Source organism: Tinamus guttatus, unplaced genomic scaffold, assembly GCF_059628265.1.
Source record: "Tinamus guttatus ecotype Peru unplaced genomic scaffold, ASM5962826v1 Tinamus_guttatus_pri_ptg000291l, whole genome shotgun sequence".
NCBI lineage: Eukaryota > Metazoa > Chordata > Aves > Tinamiformes > Tinamidae > Tinamus > Tinamus guttatus.
Window position 1 is genome coordinate 2,789,644 of NW_028288825.1, and position 20,008 is coordinate 2,809,651.

At 43.6% G+C, this 20,008-nt stretch overlaps 2 protein-coding genes across 2 annotated transcripts; both read left to right on the forward strand.

Moving 5' to 3' along the window:
* Nucleotides 1-222: 222 nt before the first annotated feature.
* LOC104569550 (uncharacterized) lies at nucleotides 223-14,924 on the forward strand. Its single transcript, XM_088527812.1, has 19 exons — nucleotides 223-401; nucleotides 990-1,119; nucleotides 1,279-1,372; nucleotides 2,133-2,283; nucleotides 2,660-2,822; nucleotides 3,274-3,399; nucleotides 4,598-4,660; nucleotides 5,895-6,017; nucleotides 6,358-6,513; nucleotides 7,493-7,546; nucleotides 7,787-8,004; nucleotides 8,505-8,581; nucleotides 9,570-9,680; nucleotides 10,285-10,371; nucleotides 11,322-11,429; nucleotides 11,642-11,763; nucleotides 12,579-12,701; nucleotides 14,190-14,232; nucleotides 14,808-14,924. The coding sequence occupies exons 1-19, from the start codon at nucleotides 296-298 to the stop codon at nucleotides 14,883-14,885; spliced, it is 2,133 nt and encodes a 710-aa protein (XP_088383938.1). The 5' UTR covers nucleotides 223-295; the 3' UTR covers nucleotides 14,886-14,924.
* A 4,162-nt stretch (nucleotides 14,925-19,086) lies between these two features.
* Nucleotides 19,087-19,877, forward strand: GNG13 (G protein subunit gamma 13). The gene is made up of 2 exons (XM_010213144.2): nucleotides 19,087-19,196; nucleotides 19,772-19,877. Exons 1-2 carry the CDS (start codon nucleotides 19,099-19,101, stop codon nucleotides 19,875-19,877), a joined length of 204 nt encoding a protein of 67 aa, XP_010211446.1. The 5' UTR covers nucleotides 19,087-19,098.
* The last annotated feature ends 131 nt before the right edge of the window (nucleotides 19,878-20,008 follow it).

Here is a 20,008-nt window from a genome sequence, read left to right on the forward strand (position 1 = left end):
AAATAAATGGTGTTTGCTGTTTTTTTCCAAAGACTGCCACCAAAGGAATAGCAGATCTCACTTTTTGTTCTGTTTCTGCTTTTTTGCTTTGAAATTTTCTGTTTTGGATGGGAAGCGCAACATTTTCTGAGCTGCTGACTCCCACGAGGGTTAAATGTTTCTGTCCCTAGAGCAGTTTACTCGACATAGATGAAAAATCTGGGTCTTCTGTTGAGGAAAGGACCTTCATAACCAGGAAACATCTTTCTGCTCTACTTGCTGCTGTGTAGGTCCATTCCTTTGGAATTCAGTGAGCATGGGGCCATCGAATGGAGATGAGAAGGAGACGAGCGTAATCCTGATCAGCGATGATGAAGCCGAGAACACGCTTGGGAATTCTGTTGTGTTAGTAGATCCACTGGGTAAGTTCTGTGCTTTTGCTCTCTGTGAAGTTCTGTAAAGAAACACTTGAAATAAACTGCAATAAAACCACGAAGCAACTTGGGTTGGAAGAGACTTCAGGATATCTCTAGTCCAACCTGTATTTCCAATGGAGCATTTGTTGTTATTTCCACAACGTAATTTTGAGGCTTAGAGTGGCAGAATACAGACAAAACCAAGCATACTTGTTCTCTCAAAGTCCATAAAAAGGAGCGTTATTTTATACCTTGAAATTTCTTCAATGGCACCAATTACGCTAAAGAATACTGCTGGATAGGTCCAAAAATATTACTAAGCTCTCCGAGAGTGGGCCTTTTCGGATGTTAATTGGATCTCTTTAGATTTTCTTTTTTGTGATAGATAGAGGATTTTATCTAAAGTCAATATAACTTTTTTATTGTAGGAACCTAACAGGTTCTCCTATTGTAGGAACCTCTTTTTTATTGCAGGAATCTAACAAGATTCCTGCCTTGAAGCATTTCAAAAATAAACCTCAGTAGTTAGTTTAACTTGTGATGAAGCTGCTGTTGTTTTATTCTGATTTATACTGGATGTTTTCTTTTCTGCAGAGAAGACCGTTGTGGAAGAGGAGAAATCTGGCGAGGTTGTGGATGAAGAATGTGAACTAATGGTTACTTTCTGTAAACAAGCCAAAGTTATGCCTCATGCAAGATACGACTGTACAGTGCATCCATTTGAGTATGTTCAGGGATGTGGAGGAGAACACGGGAGGGAGGTTTCCACGTTTAGTCCTTTTTGCAGGAAATCCTGTTAGGATTTTAAGAACTGAAAGCAGAAGTAGAGCTGGATAGAGACGTAGCCTGTTCTGTAAATAATGTTTTGTTTTCGACTCTGTAGGCGAATGGAATGTGATACGTGTTCACCGCTTGGAAAAAATGCTGATATTTGTAATGAGTGTTACTGCTACATTTGTGATAAGCTAGCTTCTGAGGTAAGGAAAAGCTTTGGTGAGGAAATACACAACTTTGATTAAACCAAATTTGTCAAGAGTCTTTAGAAGAAATAATTCTTATGCACACCTAGAATAAGTATTGCATGAAGCTTTGATTAACTTAACAGTTCCATTCAAATGTTGATATCTGTCTGCTTCACAGTACATTTTATTTAATCAGTGTCTTAGGTTTTTTCTATTAATCTGGTAAGTTGCTGAACAGAATTTTTGTTTGCTTGATACAAACAAATACAGCTCCTGTTTGAGGAACACTGTTTTTTCTGCAGTCTGTTTTAGTAATCCGATTTCTTTTCCCAGCAATAGCTAAAGGTGAAACTTTTAGATATTTTTCTACCCTTGTGAGAATAAAGTGCGGGAGGAGTTGTTGGGTAGTGGTGGGTTTTTTTGTTTGTTTGTTTGTTTGTTTGTTTTAAGAGTTAAGAAGTTTTTCAGCTGTGAAAGATATTGGTGGGAACACCTAAAAGCAGTGTTCTGATACAACCCACAACCTGGGAGGATGCCATCTCTAAGTGTCTATGTGAAGTGTTTGAGGGAAAAACGTGTGTTTTTACTTTTCAAGACATGCTATCAAGGTACTGCCACATTGGCCTTCGGCCCTGGCTGCCAGAATACCTCAGTGTTTTTGCCTAGGCATGTGAAAGATGAAGTAATTTATAGACCTTCATTCAGAGAGGAACTAACTCTTGATTTGCTCAGCTGAAACAAACACTTTTCCTGTCTTTTGCTCTTTATGCAATAGTGCCAGAACTGGACGACCCCTTCCCTGTGTCATTGCAATGCCCACAACAAAAGCAAATTCTGGAAGGACCAGCGTGATTTCGCCTTGGCCGGTGTTCTTGTAATGTTCAATTTGGAGCTCTCAGACATAGACGCAGACCTCCGGCACGGTGGTAGGTGGTATTTATGCTCTCAAATTGTCCTGAGAGAGCTGAGACCCAACAGCTGCTCGGTCTGTGGCTTGATGCTCTACAGGGAGCAATTGTTTGGTTCACAGCCCTCTTAGCTAAGGCTCGGTGATTATTTGGGTAGTAGCTTACTTTTGCTGTCTCTTTCCTGGGCCATACACAAAACACAAATCTGCAGTTCCAGTCATGCATTTTCCTCCTCCAGGAAAGAGCAACCAAGTTTGCTGGGCTAATAAGATTGGACACATGTAACTTGCAAAATATTTTATGTAGGGTATGTGTGAATGATCGCCTGTTTCCTTGTGGCTTGAGGAAAACTTTTGCGCTAACAGTTTTGCATCTCCTCTGCCCACCTTTTTAGGAAGTCTTCTAATAAATTTTATCCATGAGCTTTCTGTGGAATATAATAAGTATTTGACTGGAGAAAGAATGCCTCCCAAACAACACGAATGCTTTTGTTTTCCAAAACTGCCACCTGGGCAATGCAGTATCTGTAAATCTCGCCATACGGAGGTTGTGTACAAGTAAGTAATGACAGAATTAAGTACTCAGCTGTTAGCAATGCATATTGGTCAGTGCAGGTTTGCTTTCCTTTAATCGAGTAATAATTGGAATCATAGCAATCTGCAATAGCAGAAACATAACTGAGACAATTTAGCCAGTGGATGGTTGGATTGCACTTGGATGTAGTTTAAGCAATCTCTTAAATATTCAGATACGTCTCTTCTTGCTAATATTCCTCTTTATTATAGCTTAAGGAAGTATGACACTAAAGTCCATGTTTTTACTAGTCTGTTAGTACTGCATTCCTCCTTTAGTCCCATGTGAGCCTTCAGAAAGTTTAAAGGAGAACTTGTACTCACTATCTTCTAGATTTTTTCAAAGGAAAGGTGAGTCAACTTGCTTTCAAACTACAGAATGGTCATAGTTGCCATTTGTTTACAAAGCACATCATGGAGTGCTTATCTTTCTTAGGTATTCTGGAGTTTTTGCACTGGTAACGAGGTTTTTGAATCAGGCAGAAAGAGAAAATCCTAAAGCTGCTGCTGTCATGTTTCTGGGAGCAGCTAAAGAGATAGCACTTCATAAAGACCCTGCTTTGTAAGTATCCAGTTCCACAGCTAATGTGTCATCCTCATTTGCTTCCCCAGGGAATAAGCAAGGATGCTGGTTTTTCCTTTATTAAAGGAAAGGACACTGTAAAGGTCACAGCCCTGGTGGCAGCACAGTGAGAGGAAGAGGAGTATTGGTTACGAGGAGGGTTTGGGGGAAAAGCGAAGGGCAAAGGCTGGATGTGGGAGGAGAAGAGATGATGTCAGATGAGGAGAGGGAGCAGGGAGGGGACAGCAAATGGTGGCAGGTGGGAATTGATTCCACAGAGAACAGATAGGGCCAGGAGAGCTTTCCTGAGATGATCACAGGCAAGCTGCATTATGCAGAGAACCATTGCTCCTGAATTTTGGAAAATTAGCATGTGCTGTTCCTCATTAGAGCCCTCCTGTAAACTTGCAGGACGCTGGCCTGTTTCAGTAGGAGGACACAAGGCTTACATAACTACAAAAAAACTTAAAATATTTCAGTCTTTGCTACTCGTTGACATCACGTGTGTGTGTTGTAATGCACATGAATGTTTCATGCTCGTTTACTGCCTGCCCAGCAAGGTCCCAGAGCTTTTCTTTTCAAAATCTAAATATCTGGGGGGTTAAATTCAAGGGTATCTGCAAAGCAAATGTTTCTGACCTGTTAAGCCAGCCCAGACCACAACAGCTTCTCTGCAATTCTATTTCTGGGGAACTGTCAGGATTTGGAAGGAACAGGCTGGATGTATTGGTTGAGTAAGACTCTCTCCAAATGCTTTTCCGAGTCCCAGGGCATTTGCTGTAGTCAGATGGAGTGTGTTTAGAGCCTCATGTGGGGTCATGCAACTCTGTGGGGGCCTGTGCAATCAAAAATGCACGTGTGGGTCCAGTGGAGCAAGGTTAGGTGCCTGCTAGTGGTTAGGTGTCTGCTGCTGCTGGTGGTTAGGTGGCTGCTGCACTGTGCTTGTGGTTGTGGGCTTCATATTCTCAGTAGTTTTACTAGTAAAACAAATAGTGTTAATTCTAGAATATAAAATGTGTTTTACAATTTACGCATTTTTTATAGCCGTTTGGAATCATTTTTAGTGCTTTGTAAGCTCCTAGTGCTTCTTAAGAAAGTGTTTTTCTAAGCAGTTGACTATAGAGAAAGAAGAAAGGTAGGAAGAAGAGATAAGAATTAAATGGTGTATTTTTTGTGTGTGTTTCACTTATATTCTTAGAAACTGGCAGAACCTTGGTCAGACTGCTTCACTGAAGATTGCTGTCCCTTGTCTGCTGCAAAGGTGAGACTTCTCATATAAGGTGTCGAAGGGAACGTTGGTGGCTACAAACTTTCTGCCATGGAATTTGTACAAAATGCCATTCAAACAGCTCCTCTCCAAAGGCATATAGAAAAAAAAAAAAAGTGTTTTAGCTGTTAAAAGCCAAAAGGAAATTTGCACAGCTCCAGATTCAAGATGTATAGTCCTATGTTTCTGTAGCACCAAAGCACCAAGCAAGGAGACCCTGCTGCCTGGGGGTAGACTGCAGGTGAGTAGGGATGTGCAGAAGAATACAGAGCAACGACAGACTGCACCAGTCAACCTCACAGGTAGCAATCTTAGCATATTATAGTGCTTTACAAGCACACACTCCAAATCAGAATTTTTAGCAATTCTTTTGAATATTAGTCCATATTTTTTCCAAAGGACAAGTACAGTATCCGTCTTGTTTGCCCCGCGTAGACATTCAAACTCTTGAATCACTTTTAAACTGTAGTCTAGAAGTGTTTTTTTAGGCCAGACCAGAAGATGGTGTCAGATAGCTGCTTGCAGCTGTTAAACCTAAGACTATATTGTGTCTGCTTAGAGCCAAAACATCAGCCTTAGTTTGTCCCCCACAAGGGGGGAGTAGTCGGGGATGTGGCATAGTAAAGTTCCCCCAGAGGCTAATGAATGAGGGCATCCAGCACATGGGGCTTAATTCATTTCTCATTTTAGCTTTATACTTCACCTTTAACCTGAAACTCACTTGCAACAGAAGATTAATGAAATAGGAATTAACTTTTTTTAGGAGCACTCAAAAACAATTATATATCCCACCTCCTATTTGAACTAATGATAGGTACAACCTAAATCCTGTATCAGTTTTCATTTTAAGTGTGACTACTTGTGAATTTATTAATTTCTTATTTTAAAAGAACAGAGAAGACAGGTTATGTAACTAGCTCATCAGATGCTGCTGCAGTAGTTTCTCACGTGCGCTCAGTTGGATCTTTCTCTTAAAGTGCAAGAACAAAGAGCCTCAGTTTCACTGATGTTTAAAAAAATTATAACCAAAACCAATCCTATTGTTCATGAATTTAAAATTAGTTCTAAAATCTCTACCTGAAATATTAAAATAATCCTGTGGTCTGTTTTCTCATGTGTTTGGAGGGTAAAAAGGAGAAAAACTCAAGTCTAGTAAATGATTCATCTGCTTTTAAAAGACTTTCACCCAATTTCTCAAGGATCTAACTCTTTTCTTTTCAAAACACAGGATCACGACACAACTTCAAAGGATGCTGGTGTTATGTGACTTCCCAAAAAGCTTGTATGAAAAGTTTGTTAACTTTTTTCAGTCCATATCGCTTCCATGTCACTGTTTTGGCTTTTCAAATAGGTATGTTTGTTCTTTTTAGAAAATGTTTTTATACAGTTGCCTGACTTGAATACAGCTGTAGAGAAAAGTTCTGTCACTGATGGTACTAGATATCCATGTTGTTATAGGAAGATTTTATTTGCCATTTTCTACCTGACCTGTTTTTACCGTAATGGAAAATTGTTGTGTAATGTGTTGGCTAAGCTGTTGTCCATACAGCTGTTTTTCAGCAAGTAAACTCTCAATTTCAAACTTTATTAGAAAGAATTCAACTTTATTAGAAAAATAATCATGTTACTCAAAGAAAATGAATTAGTGTACCAGTGAAGTGCATTAAGAATGGCTTTTTTTTGTCTTCCAGCTTAAATGTTGTACCATGGGACCATGGATTACTGACCACTGTTTTAAAAGGCCAGAACATTACTGGCCAAAGAACACAGAAAGGAAGAAAAGTATTTCTGTGGGAAACACTCCCTGTTATACAGGCTCGAGTGGAGAAATTGATAGATAAAGCAAAGTAAGATTCGTTTGGTCTTGTTTTGGATTTTTCATTTCATAAGATCAAATTTTATGTTTTGCATAGTAGTGACTGCAGTACAGTGTTCCCATTCTGCAAAAGTTACGCATTATAGGGAAACATAAAAAGTGAAGACATTCAAAGTGTCTCATAACAATTACTAGTTATAAACAAGTCTGTCTTTTAATGCTTCCAAATCAGAAACAAGACAACTACTTTGTTCACATAACCTCAGTTGTTCTTAGGTGATGACATATAAAGGAAATCCTCTTGATCAAAGTTTGACTAGGTAGAAGGTAGCAAAAAGCCTACACTGGCCTCTCTTTAAGAGTGAATACAAGCCATTTAATTAAATAGGAGGCAACCTCGTTTTGTATTTTGCCAGAATACATAGGTTGCCAGAGCTATATAAACCATGCCATATAAGCAGAGCTATATAAAGCAGTATTGGTACAACAGAAAGAAGTCTCATCTGATCAGTTCACTACCTTGCCAGTCACTGAAGACTTTTTCCCCAGGTAATTTTGTTTCAAGTGCTAAATCACACAAGTTTCTTAAAAATAACTCCGAGGTAAAAGAACGTGCAAGAAAACTGTATATTAGTGTCCTTTAAATAATTATGGTTTCTTGCTGCTTTGTGGTATAGAGTCATGTCAAACTGGGGCTTCATCCAGGTCATCTTCTCTTAAGCTATTGTAAAAGTAGTTGTGTTTGAGTGTAAGTATGAAAAAAATTTGTAGCAATAGGTGTATCTTTGCCCAGAGATTTTTGCTGCTCTTGGTTTGATCAGAAAATGGCACAAAGGCAGTTTGAATTTACAACACTTCCATTTTGCATTTGCATCCAATTGTCTTTTTTATTTCTATATTAGTGCTGCTATATCTTCCATGCGGGAAGAACTTCTGTTTGTTTTACTAATTGTAATAAATATTGGGTGGATCTGTACCCAGCTTAGTACTTCCCTTCTCTCCATCCCCAGCTATAAAGAAGTTGTTCGCTACCTGAGAGCTGTGAAATGCAATGATAGCCAAGGGTAAGTGGCTTTTTTATTTCTTTGCCTTGAAATTATGTCCCAGTCTATGTTTTAACCTACAGTAGAGTGGCAGAATGAAAAGCAGCAAGATATTGCTTATTTGCTTACAGAAAGTAATATTGCCTTGCAAACACCTTCTGCCTTATCAGATGTAGTTTCTTTTTAGTTAAGTGTAGCTGGATACTAGGTGTAAAACTTCTGTGCTAACAAAAATCAAATGATTGTTTTTCTTCCTTCCAGGTTAAGAGACCTTAGAGATAAAATCCCATTTTATCTGTGTAAAACTGGGGACTTCCTTGATGCTGCACATTCCCTGTTGTTCCCAGTCAACAGCCTTGCGTGCTGCACTGCCTGCCGACTAACGCCACTGCAGTTTGAAAACTACCTAAAGATGTTCAGAACAGGCAGTGTCCCCAGTGGAAAGGATTTTCAAGACTCTGGGTCCTGGATTACAGTTGGCAAGCACAGCTTTTTGCTTTCATATGCTTAGAACCTTCCTTAACTGCAGCTTTTACTTTCTTACTAAATTTACTTTCATTCTAAGGGACTCTGAATTCAGCAATAAGTTTGCCCAGAAGATGTATTCTGAAGTAAAAGATTTATTTTGGAGAAGCTGTCCAATTACTCGAATAATTGTTAAAAGTGTGAGAGTGGTAGTGTTTACCACACTGTACCATGATATGATAAACACAATGAACATTTTATTCTGGGTCATCTGCTGTGGTGACTTAGACTGAAATGTATTTAGTCCTTTTTGAAGCTTTCTAGAATAACATTTTACAGTTGATGCAGGCTCTGTATAGAAAAGCTGCAGACATTTTTTTTTTTTTTTTTTTTTTTAGATTTGTGTAGAAGTCTATCTGATAAAGTAATATATCCTGGTTTTATTTATGAACTGTACTTACCTGGGGGATAAAAAACATGTTTGTGTGGGGTTTTTTGTTTGTTTTTCTTGCAGGACCTCCTTTGAAAGATGGTGTTCTAATTAAGCAGGCACTCAAGCTGCTTTACAGCAATCTCTTGCTATACAGAAATGTGAGTTTGTATTAAAATTGTTTCTGTGGCCTACTGACCGTTTCTGTACATCTGCTTTGTCTGCTTCTCTAGCACAGAATTTACTATCAGCAGTTAGGCTTTTTACATAGTTCACACTTTCCCAAAGCTTTTTTTTTTGCTTATAGGTGTGTTTGGCTTTAGTGGTGGTGGTTTTTGTTTGTTTCTGCTTGTTTGAGAGAAGGAAAAAACAAACAAACACAAAAAGCCCTATTTATTACTCTTTTACCAAGTATCATGTCTTCAGTCCCATTTTCCCAGCTGCAGACCTTGCAGTTCATGGCTCCTGTCTCCAGGTGCTATGATGTCCTTACCACAAAGCAGGTGCAGCTCTTGAGCTGTGTAAATTGTCCACTGACTCAGCTGGAGCCTCCCTGATACAACTATGACAAATGTTATATCCTTGTGGTCACTGCAAGATTACTCAGTCCATGCACATGGCATAGTAATGATGTAACAGTAAGCAAACATGGCATACATTTATTGAATAATGTATTTTTACTCTTAAGCTACGCAGCTATTTTAGGCAGTTCATCTGAAGTTGTGCATGTTCTCATGCTTGTCGGTGGGGCTGTAATTAACAGCAGCTACAGCTCTACTCTTGAGCCATAGAATAGAAGCACAGCAGGTCAGGAAAGCACTGCCTTCACCTGCAGATGAGACAAAATGCTGGAGATGTTTTACCTCTTCCAGAATTTCAGAATGGGGAGCCCCAACAGTACTCTCCAGTCTGAGCATATACAAGTAACATGCTCCCATTACTTAGGGAACTGGAGAAGGCACTTTTCCTTTGGTCAGTTTAAGGAAAGTAAAAACCTAGCTCTTCTGAAAATAGTGAATATGTATCAGCTTGTCTAAAGGTTCTGGTTTATGTATGTGTTTTATTTTGGATAACTTGTTTACCTAGTTCAATCTGGTTGGCTGAAAGACTGACGTGGCTTCATAAAGTAAAAGTTCTGCTGTGTTTCAGCCCAAATGCTGGAGTTCTCTCATCATGATTTTGGGCAGCAGTCGTTTGCTGGGAAAAAATGGATACCTACATCCCTTGTCACTGAAGGAGCCACCACTGGAATTCCAAGAGGTAACTGAGAAAGATACCATAAAATGGAAGCATTTATTGGCCTCACTTTATAAGGCTTTATTTGGTGCAAATCTAATCTCTGCATGCAAAATGTTGTTTGACTTGAATGTCAGTTATTCTGACTCTGCAAATCCCCTATTGACAGCAGCTGTCCTCACACAAGATTTGCTGCAAACATGCAGTAAAACCCGTGCTTAAATTCTAGTGAAAGCTGTTTAGCTTGGCTCACTTTACCTTGAGCATAAAGCTTTGATGCTTGGGGGAAAATGTAAGAGTTCTTTAGGACTGTATTGAAACATGTAGAAGTTGTACCTGCTAGGATATAGCTAACACAGCTAAGGTGATCTGTGCCTGTAGCACATGGTCTGCTGAGAAGCTCCTATCCCCAGTTCCTTATATCCTAAGTGCAGTGCAGATAAGTCACTGGTAAGTGCAAAGAAGTGTTGCCTGGGGATACTATTGAAAAATCAGCTTCATCTGTAAAGGGTGCTACAAAAGATGCATGCACATTGAAGTAGTACTTTGCAGAATTGTCTTGAGCAGTGTTTATACGTAGAATACCTGGGCGACCTTCTCTGCTTCTGACTTATTACTATTTTTGCAGGAGGTGCTGGCTGCCAGTGGTCATCTTCTGGATGAGCTGAAGGCAAAAGTTAATATTTCTTTACCATCTGCCATTTTCTCTCCTCAGGTAACTGTGCACATGGTAATAAAACCTGTCATTTTTTTTTATTGCACTTTTAAGTACTTGCCATATTGCAAACAGTTGGATTTTTTGTGATGAACTTTTAGGAATGAACTTGAAGATTTCTGAAAAGTGGCATAAGGCTATTCTTAACACAGCCTGAAAGGTAGACAAAATATTGGAAAGTGAACAGCCTATAGACTGTTCTGGTGTGACACTGCCTTCAACCCAGCAAAAATCTTAATCCCCAGCTGTCCAAATTTACACACTTACAAAATGCAGCATTTGGCAGTTCTCAATCCTTTATTTACATTTCAGATTGAGTCATCTTGCACTGTTTGATTCGTATTGGAAGCCTTTTTTGAGACTTGCAGTGTGGTTTGTCTCCAGATATATCTGTGACTATCAGAATAACGTGGAATTTCCAAGCTTTTTTGAAAGATGTTTTAACTGTAGTGGAGTATCTCTAAAGATGTTTAGAAAGGCTTATTAAATACAGTCAGAATGTTTTCTAATCTGAAATATGCAAGTCAAAATGATTTGGAAAAACACAATGGATAGTTGTTTGTTTGGAATGGAGATGATGCAGTCACCTACCTACCACCCTGTTTGACTTGCTCTTTTCTTTGAGGAAATTGCATTTAACTTGCTCTGCACCTACCTGACTCCCAGAACTTCCCTTTCTACTTAATCGTTCTGCCTTACTGAAGCAGAGATGTGAAACCTCAAGTTTTTATGAGGACTTGGACAGAATTGAGTAGAAGATGATTTATAAATGAAGAACTCTGTTTTCCTATTTTTGGTCTTTCAAAGTCTTCTACATGCTGAGAGTGACATCCAACCTTTCTGACTGGAATGGTAGTGATTTTCTGGCAATGTGATTAGATGCAATGGTCAAATAGCGGGAAACTGGGCTTTTAAATATATGAACTTTTTATTGATGTTTCTTCCTGCAGTTGCACCGTGAGGCTTGTCTTATTCTTGCAGTGCGAGCAGTGCAGCAGATGGTTTTCTGTGAGCTTCCATACTTGACTTCTTTCCTAGAGATTGCCCTGGCATTTGGGGTAAGTCCTAGGTGTTGAGTTCTGTCTAACAGATTAAAGCAAGTGACATGTCCAAATCCATGGTTTTAGATGCATTTAATTATTTCTTTATTTAAACTTTGCTGACACTTAATTTCTATTTGTGGGTGTTTTGTTTGTTTTTTCTTAAGAAATTACTGTTGCAGAGGTTAAATCCTAGGTGTTTTTTTTTTTTTAATTTTGTGCCTTTGTAGAATAACTTTTGGGGTCTGAGACTATTATTAGATCATCTTTGCTATGAAGAACACCTTCTCCATGGTATTGTCAACTTAATATTGAGAGATCTGAATTGTCGAAAAGTGACAATGCTGAAACTGTGAGTAAGCTTTTGCTGCCTGAAGTCTTGCTGCTCGTTTGTGGAAATGTTAGTAGTGGTCCCTCAGCAGTAATGGTTAGCAATGATTAGATATTTAGTAATTAGTAATTATTAGATATAATCCGCAAACTTTGAAAATGGCCAGCTTTGGAAGAATCAAGAGCTCATGGTTCTGGTTATTCCTGCGATACCTACGGAGCATAAAGAGAATCTAATGTGACAAAACAAAGCCCTTTAAGGTTGTGCTCCTCAAAGCTTACAGCTCAGTGTATATGCAACAGAGCTGTGGATTTGGTTCATGCAGGATGTTGTGGGCACTATTGTTCACAGCTAAAACTATAAACACTTTACAGATTGAAAAACAATTCGAAAAAATGTGGAGGATTATCAGGTAGGACTAGCATGGAAACAGCACTCCTGAGCAAAGAGTTGATTCTGGAGCTGTGAACCTGAAGATGGGGAGAGTATCCCCTGAGGAGACTAAATTACTCTCAGATCTGTATGAACTGTTCTTCAGCAGCTGTCCTCCTTTAAACAAAAGGTGTCCAGGGTGTCCCCTTCTACGTGTCTGGCTTGCTGGACACCAGGATAAGCACCCTGCTTGTTGCAAGAGGCACCATACTGGGCTAGGGAGCCACTGAGCTGACCTGATACAGCTGATCATATAACAAGAAACCTGAAGATGTGTGTCCTGTTCTAATCTCATTTCAAAGAATCTGTTCTCAGTCACCACTGGTGACCGGATTGGGTGAAATGGATCTGTGTATTTTTTTTTCATGTATGAAATAGTTATTCTTGTGTTTTATATTCATTAGGTGGCAAAACCTTGGTCCTCAGTATGTGGGTGAATTCCTGTGCCTGTTCCTGACTTGCAGGCATAATAAAATGCAATCGATTGGCCTGTTTGCTCTGAGTATTATTACAGAGAACCTGCATATGTAAGTATGAAACTTCACATATATATATATATGTGTGTGTGTGTGTGTGTATCAAAAATTATTAACTGTGCTGATGTTTTGCATTGTAACCATGCTGATATTTTTCTTTTGGTTAACACCATTTTAACTAGTAATTCATTCTTGCTTTCAAACATCCTCATTTTGATAATAAAGGTGATGAGCACCCTGTGTTTGATAGGTTGGAAATTGTTTATTTTACCTGTTTCAACCAAATAGACTTCTAACTTCCCGGTGTTCAGTCTTGTGAAAATACTGTCTGGTTTGGAAAACTATGGTCAGTTATCAGGAAAACATATGATAACATTATACAGTCTCATTTTGTTCCTTAAATGGCACTGTCTATATTCATTCACTCCTTTTGTGTTTTAAAAAACTAATAAGATTTAGAAAAAAAAAGTTCCTGGACTCTCCAAAGATGCGATACCTCATAAACATTTATTTAAAGAGCATGTTCTAAAGTAGCTCTATCTCTGTTGTTCTATACCTATTGGAATACGATGTGTGTACACGTGTGTACACATTTTCTTTTAAATTTGTAAGAGATGCCTCACAATGTAAGGAGAGGAGTAGATCCCATAAAAGACAGATTCAGAGGCATCACAATGTCAGCTAAGGACAGCCTTCATTCCTGTGCCTGTCATTCTTCTCTTTTAATAGAAGAGAAACCACCTACTCTGCAGCAGCAAAAAAAAAAAAAAAAAAAAAAGCTTCAGTGAGTACTCAAGGAAAAGTAAAGTTCAGAAAGAGCCTAAATACCACATCTGGATTACAAATCCCAGTAGAGCGTTACTTTTGAGACCACTAGCTGTTTGTTAATAGGATCTTTGCTTTCCTGTGTCCTGCAGTAAAGCATAGGCTTTAGTGGTAGACTTTGATGTATTGACATAGTAGTTTTAAAATCAAATGACTCCACAGTCATATACGGGAAGGCAGAAGCATTGCTGGCTCCAGCACTTTGAATTCACGTGTGTAGCAGCTGGCAGCAGAATAATGTTGGGAATTCACTTCCTGTAACTGTCTTAACTGAAAATCAAGGTAGTGTAAGTTAACAGACTTTGTAGAATGGTTTTGTTTGGATGGTTCCTCCCTTCACCCTGAACTATGTGTATCTGAGAAAGTAAAATAGCTGATTTCAGTTATATGAGCTTGGTTACACTGAAGAAATGTACAGACCTAATAATTGTCTCTCTTTAGCTCAAATAGTAAAAGACTAGTAGCATCTTTCTGCGAGGTTTTGCAGTATACTCTGTCAGAGGTCCAAGATCTGATTAAATCCTGTTTATTGTGGTCTAACTATGTCTTTTTTACTTTAAATTTGGTGCTGAAATCATCTCCTGTAGGACATTGGAGTAAATCATTGGATTAGCCTTCAAGTGAAGTATTGGGTATGGAAAACTTGGAGTAGCTGAAACTGGACATTTCTATCCCTATGAAAAGATGGATTAAGAATCTAAATTTATTTTTTAGGTGTCCATGGGCAAAGCACCTTTGCAGCTTCTTTCACAATGCAGTAAGTATTTCAGAATTAACAACAAAGCATGAGGGACAGACTTTAGCATTTGAAAGGCAAATATGTTCTGTCATTTGCTTCCAGTGACTTAAGACAATTTGTCTAACAGGTGTATGTGGACAAGCTAGAATGAGAAACTTCATGAATTTAAGTAGTCTAAGGTGTATAGGGTAGTGACAAAGAAAATTGTACAGCCTGGACACCCCTTGTGTCCCTTGGAGCTCATGGGCTGCCTCTCTAGACACCCCAGCAGGCTGAGATAAAACTCACCATGTGCTGAATTGCTGAGCACATCTCTTAATTAGTTGGATTTTTAAAGAAGGTAACTTTAGTTCATCTAGTTTATTGCCTCTCTTGGGAGGAATCATTACAGGGAGAGCCTTTAGAAGATGAATTTTCTTGTAGTCAGAAACATTGAAAGTCAGGCAGAGCTTGAAGGGGAATAAGCTTGGCTTTTGTTATAACCACATCCCACAAGTAGGTTTGCTGAAAGAAATGTCTGAGCCTAAGTTTCTTTATATAAAAATGATGAGTTATTGAAGTGTATTAACGATTTTTTTTATTCCTCTGAACAGGGATTAAGACACCTGCCTCTTGGCACCACAACTCACCATGAAGTCTCCAAGTTCATAAACATTTTGGAAAACATGTAATCTAGCAAAATTCACAAGGACTTCTAATTTGTCTTAATCTAAACATCTTCCTGGACTCCCTTGTATTTTGCCTTGATTGTCATCTCTTTCTGTCTTTAAATACATTGAGCTGAAGAACTGACTTCAAAACGAAGATCCTCAGTTTAGGTGAAGAGTGGCTGTACTGCAGCAAACACCTTCCTGAAATTCCTTCCAGGTCCAGGTATTAGGCAGTTGTTTAGGAGTTAGAGGCCACAAATGTAAGAGAACTCAGTCTCCAGCCAGGTGCTTTTTGGGAGGGCAGAACAGGGACAAGCAGGAGGCACCACAGCTCTCTGCTGCTGTCGTGTTGCCCAGATCCTGGGCAGGGCAGCTCCTGAGGAACTTCATGTTTCCTAAGTGATGGAGGCAGCAACAGTAGGTGTTAAAATGCTGTTTGTGGCCCTTCCTTTATTGGATGCGTAATTATAAAATACAGTCCCTTCTTCAAGTAGCATCTTTTTGTTGTTGTTTTTCTTTTCTGGACTTCAGTAAATCAGATTCAGAAAGACTTAATGCAATAAATAACTTGCTTTGTATATAGAAAATCTGGTTTTCTGAGGTTTTCCAGCTGCGGGCTTTCTTTTGCTGCTATCCTACAGTCGGTGACTGTTAGGCTGCTGTTGATGCCCATTTGGGTTACTTAAACTGACCATCATAAGGATTCAACAGATGATTTTTAAGCTGTGGATTTAGAAATAGAGATTTGTTTGTAGCCTGGTAATGCTCCTTAGTTACACACTGATACCTGTCTGTATGGGTCTAGTCGGGGGAAAAAAATACTAACATGTGATGTACCCTATTTTGCACACTTCAGGCTTGCAGTGGCTTTTGCAAGTTCTTTATCCCAAATTGACTAAATTATTCAAGTTTTCTATAAAAATGTAGGTGGATCCAAAACAACGAGGGTCTAAATTAAAACTCTGTAGAAAATCTGTTGTCCCTGCCTTTCTGTGCGTGTCTTGTTGTCCAAGCTCACCCCAACAAGCAGTTTGTGGTGTGTGTGTGTGTGAGGAGGAACTGGCTTGCACTGATGTTGTTTAGCACCTGGTTATTTTTTGTACAGCTCTTCCTGTCTATCCTGCCCATTCCTGCCAGGATTTCTGCTGGTGCCATGAGCTGGGAACTGGTGTAACCCCAAAGGTAAATTGATCTCAGCTTTGTTCCAGGTCTAACGGAGATGAGCGAGGCTTGCTTAAAAATTAAAATGCTTAGTTTGGAGCTGAAAATACAGGTCTACGGCTGCCTCTCCCAAATATTGTATTTCAGCAAACGCCACTCTGCTGTTCTAGCAAATGTGCAGACAGCTGATGCTGCCAACCAGCAAAGAAAACACTTGTGAGTAAATATTTAAGTGAAAATCAAATGTGAAGGGATGGAGTTGATAGATCTGCTTAAGCCAGGAGGGGAAGGGCCCTCCCAGCGCCTGGGTAGACGCTGGGGGCTCGGTGAGGACAGGGTCTGTTTTAAGCAGTTTTAACAAAACTGAGGATTTTGGGGAGTGCTGGTGCATGCAGCCTGCCCTCCCCGCCTGCCATGGGGGCTGCGCAGGGGCCCGGGCCCCTCGGGAGGCTCCTGGGCTCTTCCCGCCTCCTGTGTATTCCCGATCCCGGCTGCCACCGCCTCTCTCAACCGAGGGGGCTCGGGAAGCGCCGCCTTCTCCCAAGGACACTAATTAACCTGCTAAATGAGTCTATCCCTTCGGCACGGCGTTACCTAACGCACCTTCCACCCCAGCCCTAATTAGCTGCGGTCCCGGCCCCGCTCCCTGCACGGGGGCTGCTGCTCGGACCCAACCTGGGGCAATTGCCCAGCACGGGGGCTCTGCTCTCACCCCCAAAGGAGCTTCCCGGCGCAGATCCGCTCCTGTCCTGACCCGCAGGGCTCTCCGGAGCACCCCGTGCCCCCGGGATCGGCTCCGGTGCCTCCCCGGCCCGAGCGGAGCTCGCTGCCGCCTGCCAGATTAACAGATGGCCGCGCTCATTAATATTGCAAAACTTCAGGACTTCATAATTCTTTAATCTATAAAGCCCGTCAGGGCAGATAATGCGGGGTCGGCAATCTGCTGCGCGGGGCCGCGGCGGCGCCGGCCGGGAGACGGCGTTCGGCTCGGCCCCGGGGCCGCCACCGGGAAACCTTGGGAGCATCCTGCAAAACGGGGGGACGCGGAAGCCCCGCGGCCAGCGCTGCCGGGGCTGAAATCCTGGGAATGCCGCTCGGCCGCGGCCTTTCCCTGCTCCAGCCTCCCCTAGGGCTGCGCAGGGAGATTAGGGCTGTTGGAGCAGCCCCCTAATCCGCCTCCGCCCCAGCCCTGAGCTCCCTCCTGCGCAGCAGCTGGATATGACTATGTGTCTACATAGTCATAGGTATAAATATGTATCTATACCTCTATAGTGCTCTTTGCTAGTCCAGTAGCTGTACTGGACTAGCTGGAGGGCTGTGCATGGAGCATGTGCTCCCAGGGGAGCAAAACAAGCTTTGGATAAATGGGAAAAAAAATCAATTTTGGCTCCCTTGGTGGAGGCAGAACCTCCTGTGGAGGCTGCAGGGGGCTGCGCTCCCTCTGCCTGTGCATCCACGTGGAGGCACCTGCGTGTGTGCTGTTTCAGACACACATTGCTATGGCTGCACAGAGAGATGTGTATTTTATACACACACACACACATATGGGCATAGGCAGAGCTATCCTTCTTTGCAAACATATGCACGAATCCATGTTATAGAGCCTATATGGGAATGTGCATACACCTATATCTATAAGGTTAGTCCTACACAAATTGGGTTTAGGATGAAGCCTCCTGCCTGGGATACCATCCCAAAGGGCTCGGAAAATACAAAATGTAAAGCAGAGGCGCAGGAGAAGAGCGAGGACTAACGTGGTGGGACTAATGCACCAGCTCCTGGCTGGGACTGTGGGACCTTCCCAGGGCCGTGGCCTGGCCGCCCTGGCCCCGTCCTTCAGGTGAGCGCGGAGGGTTTTCCATCGGAGCACAAAGGTGGGGATCGCCGCGGTTGTTGTTAGATCCTTCTCCGGGGGGAGCCTCCAAGGGAGGGTGTTTTGCTGTTTTCATGCATTTGGGTTAAACTTCTTCAGTTTTCCTCTTCCCGCTGCTCCTGCGCCCGGTGCCGCTTCCCGGGGCTCCTCCCGCTCCAGCCCCCGCCCCGGCCCCCGCCCACGGGAACGGGAACGGGGGGGACGGACGCGCTGCCCCGCGGAGCGGAGCAGAACAGGGAGCGGAGCGGGGAACGGAGCGGAGCGGAGCGAGGAGCAGCGAGGAGCGGAGCGCTGAGCGGAGCAGCGGGAAGCGGAGCGGAGCGAAGCAGAGCGGGGAGCAGCGCGGAGCGGAGCGAGGAGCAGCGAGGAGCGGAGCGAGGAGCAGCGGGGAGTGGAGCGGAGCGGAGCGAGGAGCAGCGGGGAGCGGAGCGGAGCAGCGCGCGGATCGCGGCCCCGGTGCGTGAGCTCGCGCTCGCGCTCGCGTGGGGAGCGCGGTCCCTGCGCGGAGCGGCCCCGTCGCGGCTCCGGGCTCCGGCTCTGCCCCCGCCGCCGTCCCCCGGGCCGGGCGCATCCCCTGCGGGCGCGGGATGGACTAGGGGGGTCTGCGGTCGGGGCAGGTCACGGGGAGGGGAGAGGAGCCCCCCGTGTCACCCAGCCGAAGGGTCAGCCACGGAGCCGCTCGCAGCTGCTGTGCCCAGGTCTGCCCTGTCCTGAGCCTCAGTTTCCCCATCAGAGACCCCTGCTTGGGTCAAGGAGAGCGATAGATACCCCCGCTCTCCCCCCAAACACCCTCCATTTACCACCTCCGGGGGTGATTTGCTGCTGCTCGGCCCATTCCAAAATCCAAATTGCAGTCAAATGTGACCTGCTTCCCGGGCGAGTTATTTGCATGCAAGGGCGCCTGGCGCCACCGTCTTGGCCCTCGGCCTTCCCGCTGCCAGCGGCAGCGCCGGGCGGCCGTCCTGGTGGCCTCGCGGCGAGCGCGGGCTCTGCGTTTCTCTGCTGCAGCGAGAAGGAGCCCCCAAAGCACCAGGCACCGTCTGAAAACCCAAGCAGGAGCGTGGCCGCTCTGTGCCCAAGGTAAGGGCTCGCCGCGGGGCGGGATGCTCGTGGCTGGTTCCGTGACATGTCCTAGGGATTCTCTTGGAAAATCCACTGGAATGACTGCGGATTCCCTGCCTGCAGCCCCTCGGTTGAGCCATGGACGAGTGGGACCTCCCGCAGTGGAAGAAGGAGGTGGAGAGCCTCAAGTACCAGCTGGCCTACAAGCGGGAGCTCTCGTCCAAGACCATCCCCGAGTGAGTGCACGGCCCCCGGGGAGGGCAGAGCCGCAGCTCTGAGCTGCGCAGCCCCCCCCCAGCAAAGCTCCCAAGCCTTAAAACTGCAGAGCAAACGGAGCGAAAACGCTCATAAAGCGTTTGGGGGCAGCCTGTGTTCGCCCTGCGAGTTCCTGCTTCCAGCGGGGAGGCTGAAGAGCAGCTCGGTCAACTCAAACTTCTCAAGCCTGTTGGGCACGTGGCCGTCCCCATGCTGGCACCATGGGGGACCCGGGGGTTTAATAACTGCCCCCATTTGGCCCTTGGTGGCTACAGGAGCCCGAGCTGGGAAAAACAGGAGCCAGGTAGGGAGGCCCGAGCACCTGATGATGCCCTTGGGCCCTGCAGTTCCCCACTGCGTGGAGGACGTTGGGTTTCCCCTGCTCTGTGTCCTGCGTGCAGGAACCCACCCCACGGCCATGGGGCATTTGGGGCATTTGCAAAGGGCTGAGTCTCACCCCCCTGGTGCCCAGCACGTCCGTCCTGCCACGGGAGGGCTCATTTGCAGCCAGGGGAAAGGCCGGGGCCGCCCGACCCCCTCGCGCTCCTCCCCGCAGGTTCGTCAAGTGGATCGAGGACGGCATCCCCGAGGACCCGTTTCTCAACCCGGAGCTCATGAAAAACAACCCGTGGGTGGAGAAGGGAAAATGCACCGTGCTCTGACGCACCGCGCCGGCCCCGGGCCCGAGCCGCGCCAACACTGAATGTACATTTTTTATTAGCTAGTTTCCTAATATGACCAACTGAACAAAAACCCTACCCTCAGCTTGTCCAATTATTTCTATTATTAGAAG

Bases quoted from the DNA above. Each gene is read 5' to 3' on its own strand.
- LOC104569550 (XM_088527812.1), top strand. From the start codon at position 296: ATGGGGCCATCGAATGGAGATGAGAAGGAGACGAGCGTAATCCTGATC. The intron at 6,018-6,357 runs GTATGTTTGTTC...TTTGTCTTCCAG, and splicing joins TGTTTTGGCTTTTCAAATAG to CTTAAATGTTGTACCATGGG. The intron at 14,233-14,807 runs GTAAGTATTTCA...TCCTCTGAACAG, and splicing joins GCAGCTTCTTTCACAATGCA to GGATTAAGACACCTGCCTCT.
- GNG13 (XM_010213144.2), top strand. From the start codon at position 19,099: ATGGACGAGTGGGACCTCCCGCAGTGGAAGAAGGAGGTGGAGAGCCTC. The intron at 19,197-19,771 runs GTGAGTGCACGG...TCCTCCCCGCAG, and splicing joins TCGTCCAAGACCATCCCCGA to GTTCGTCAAGTGGATCGAGG.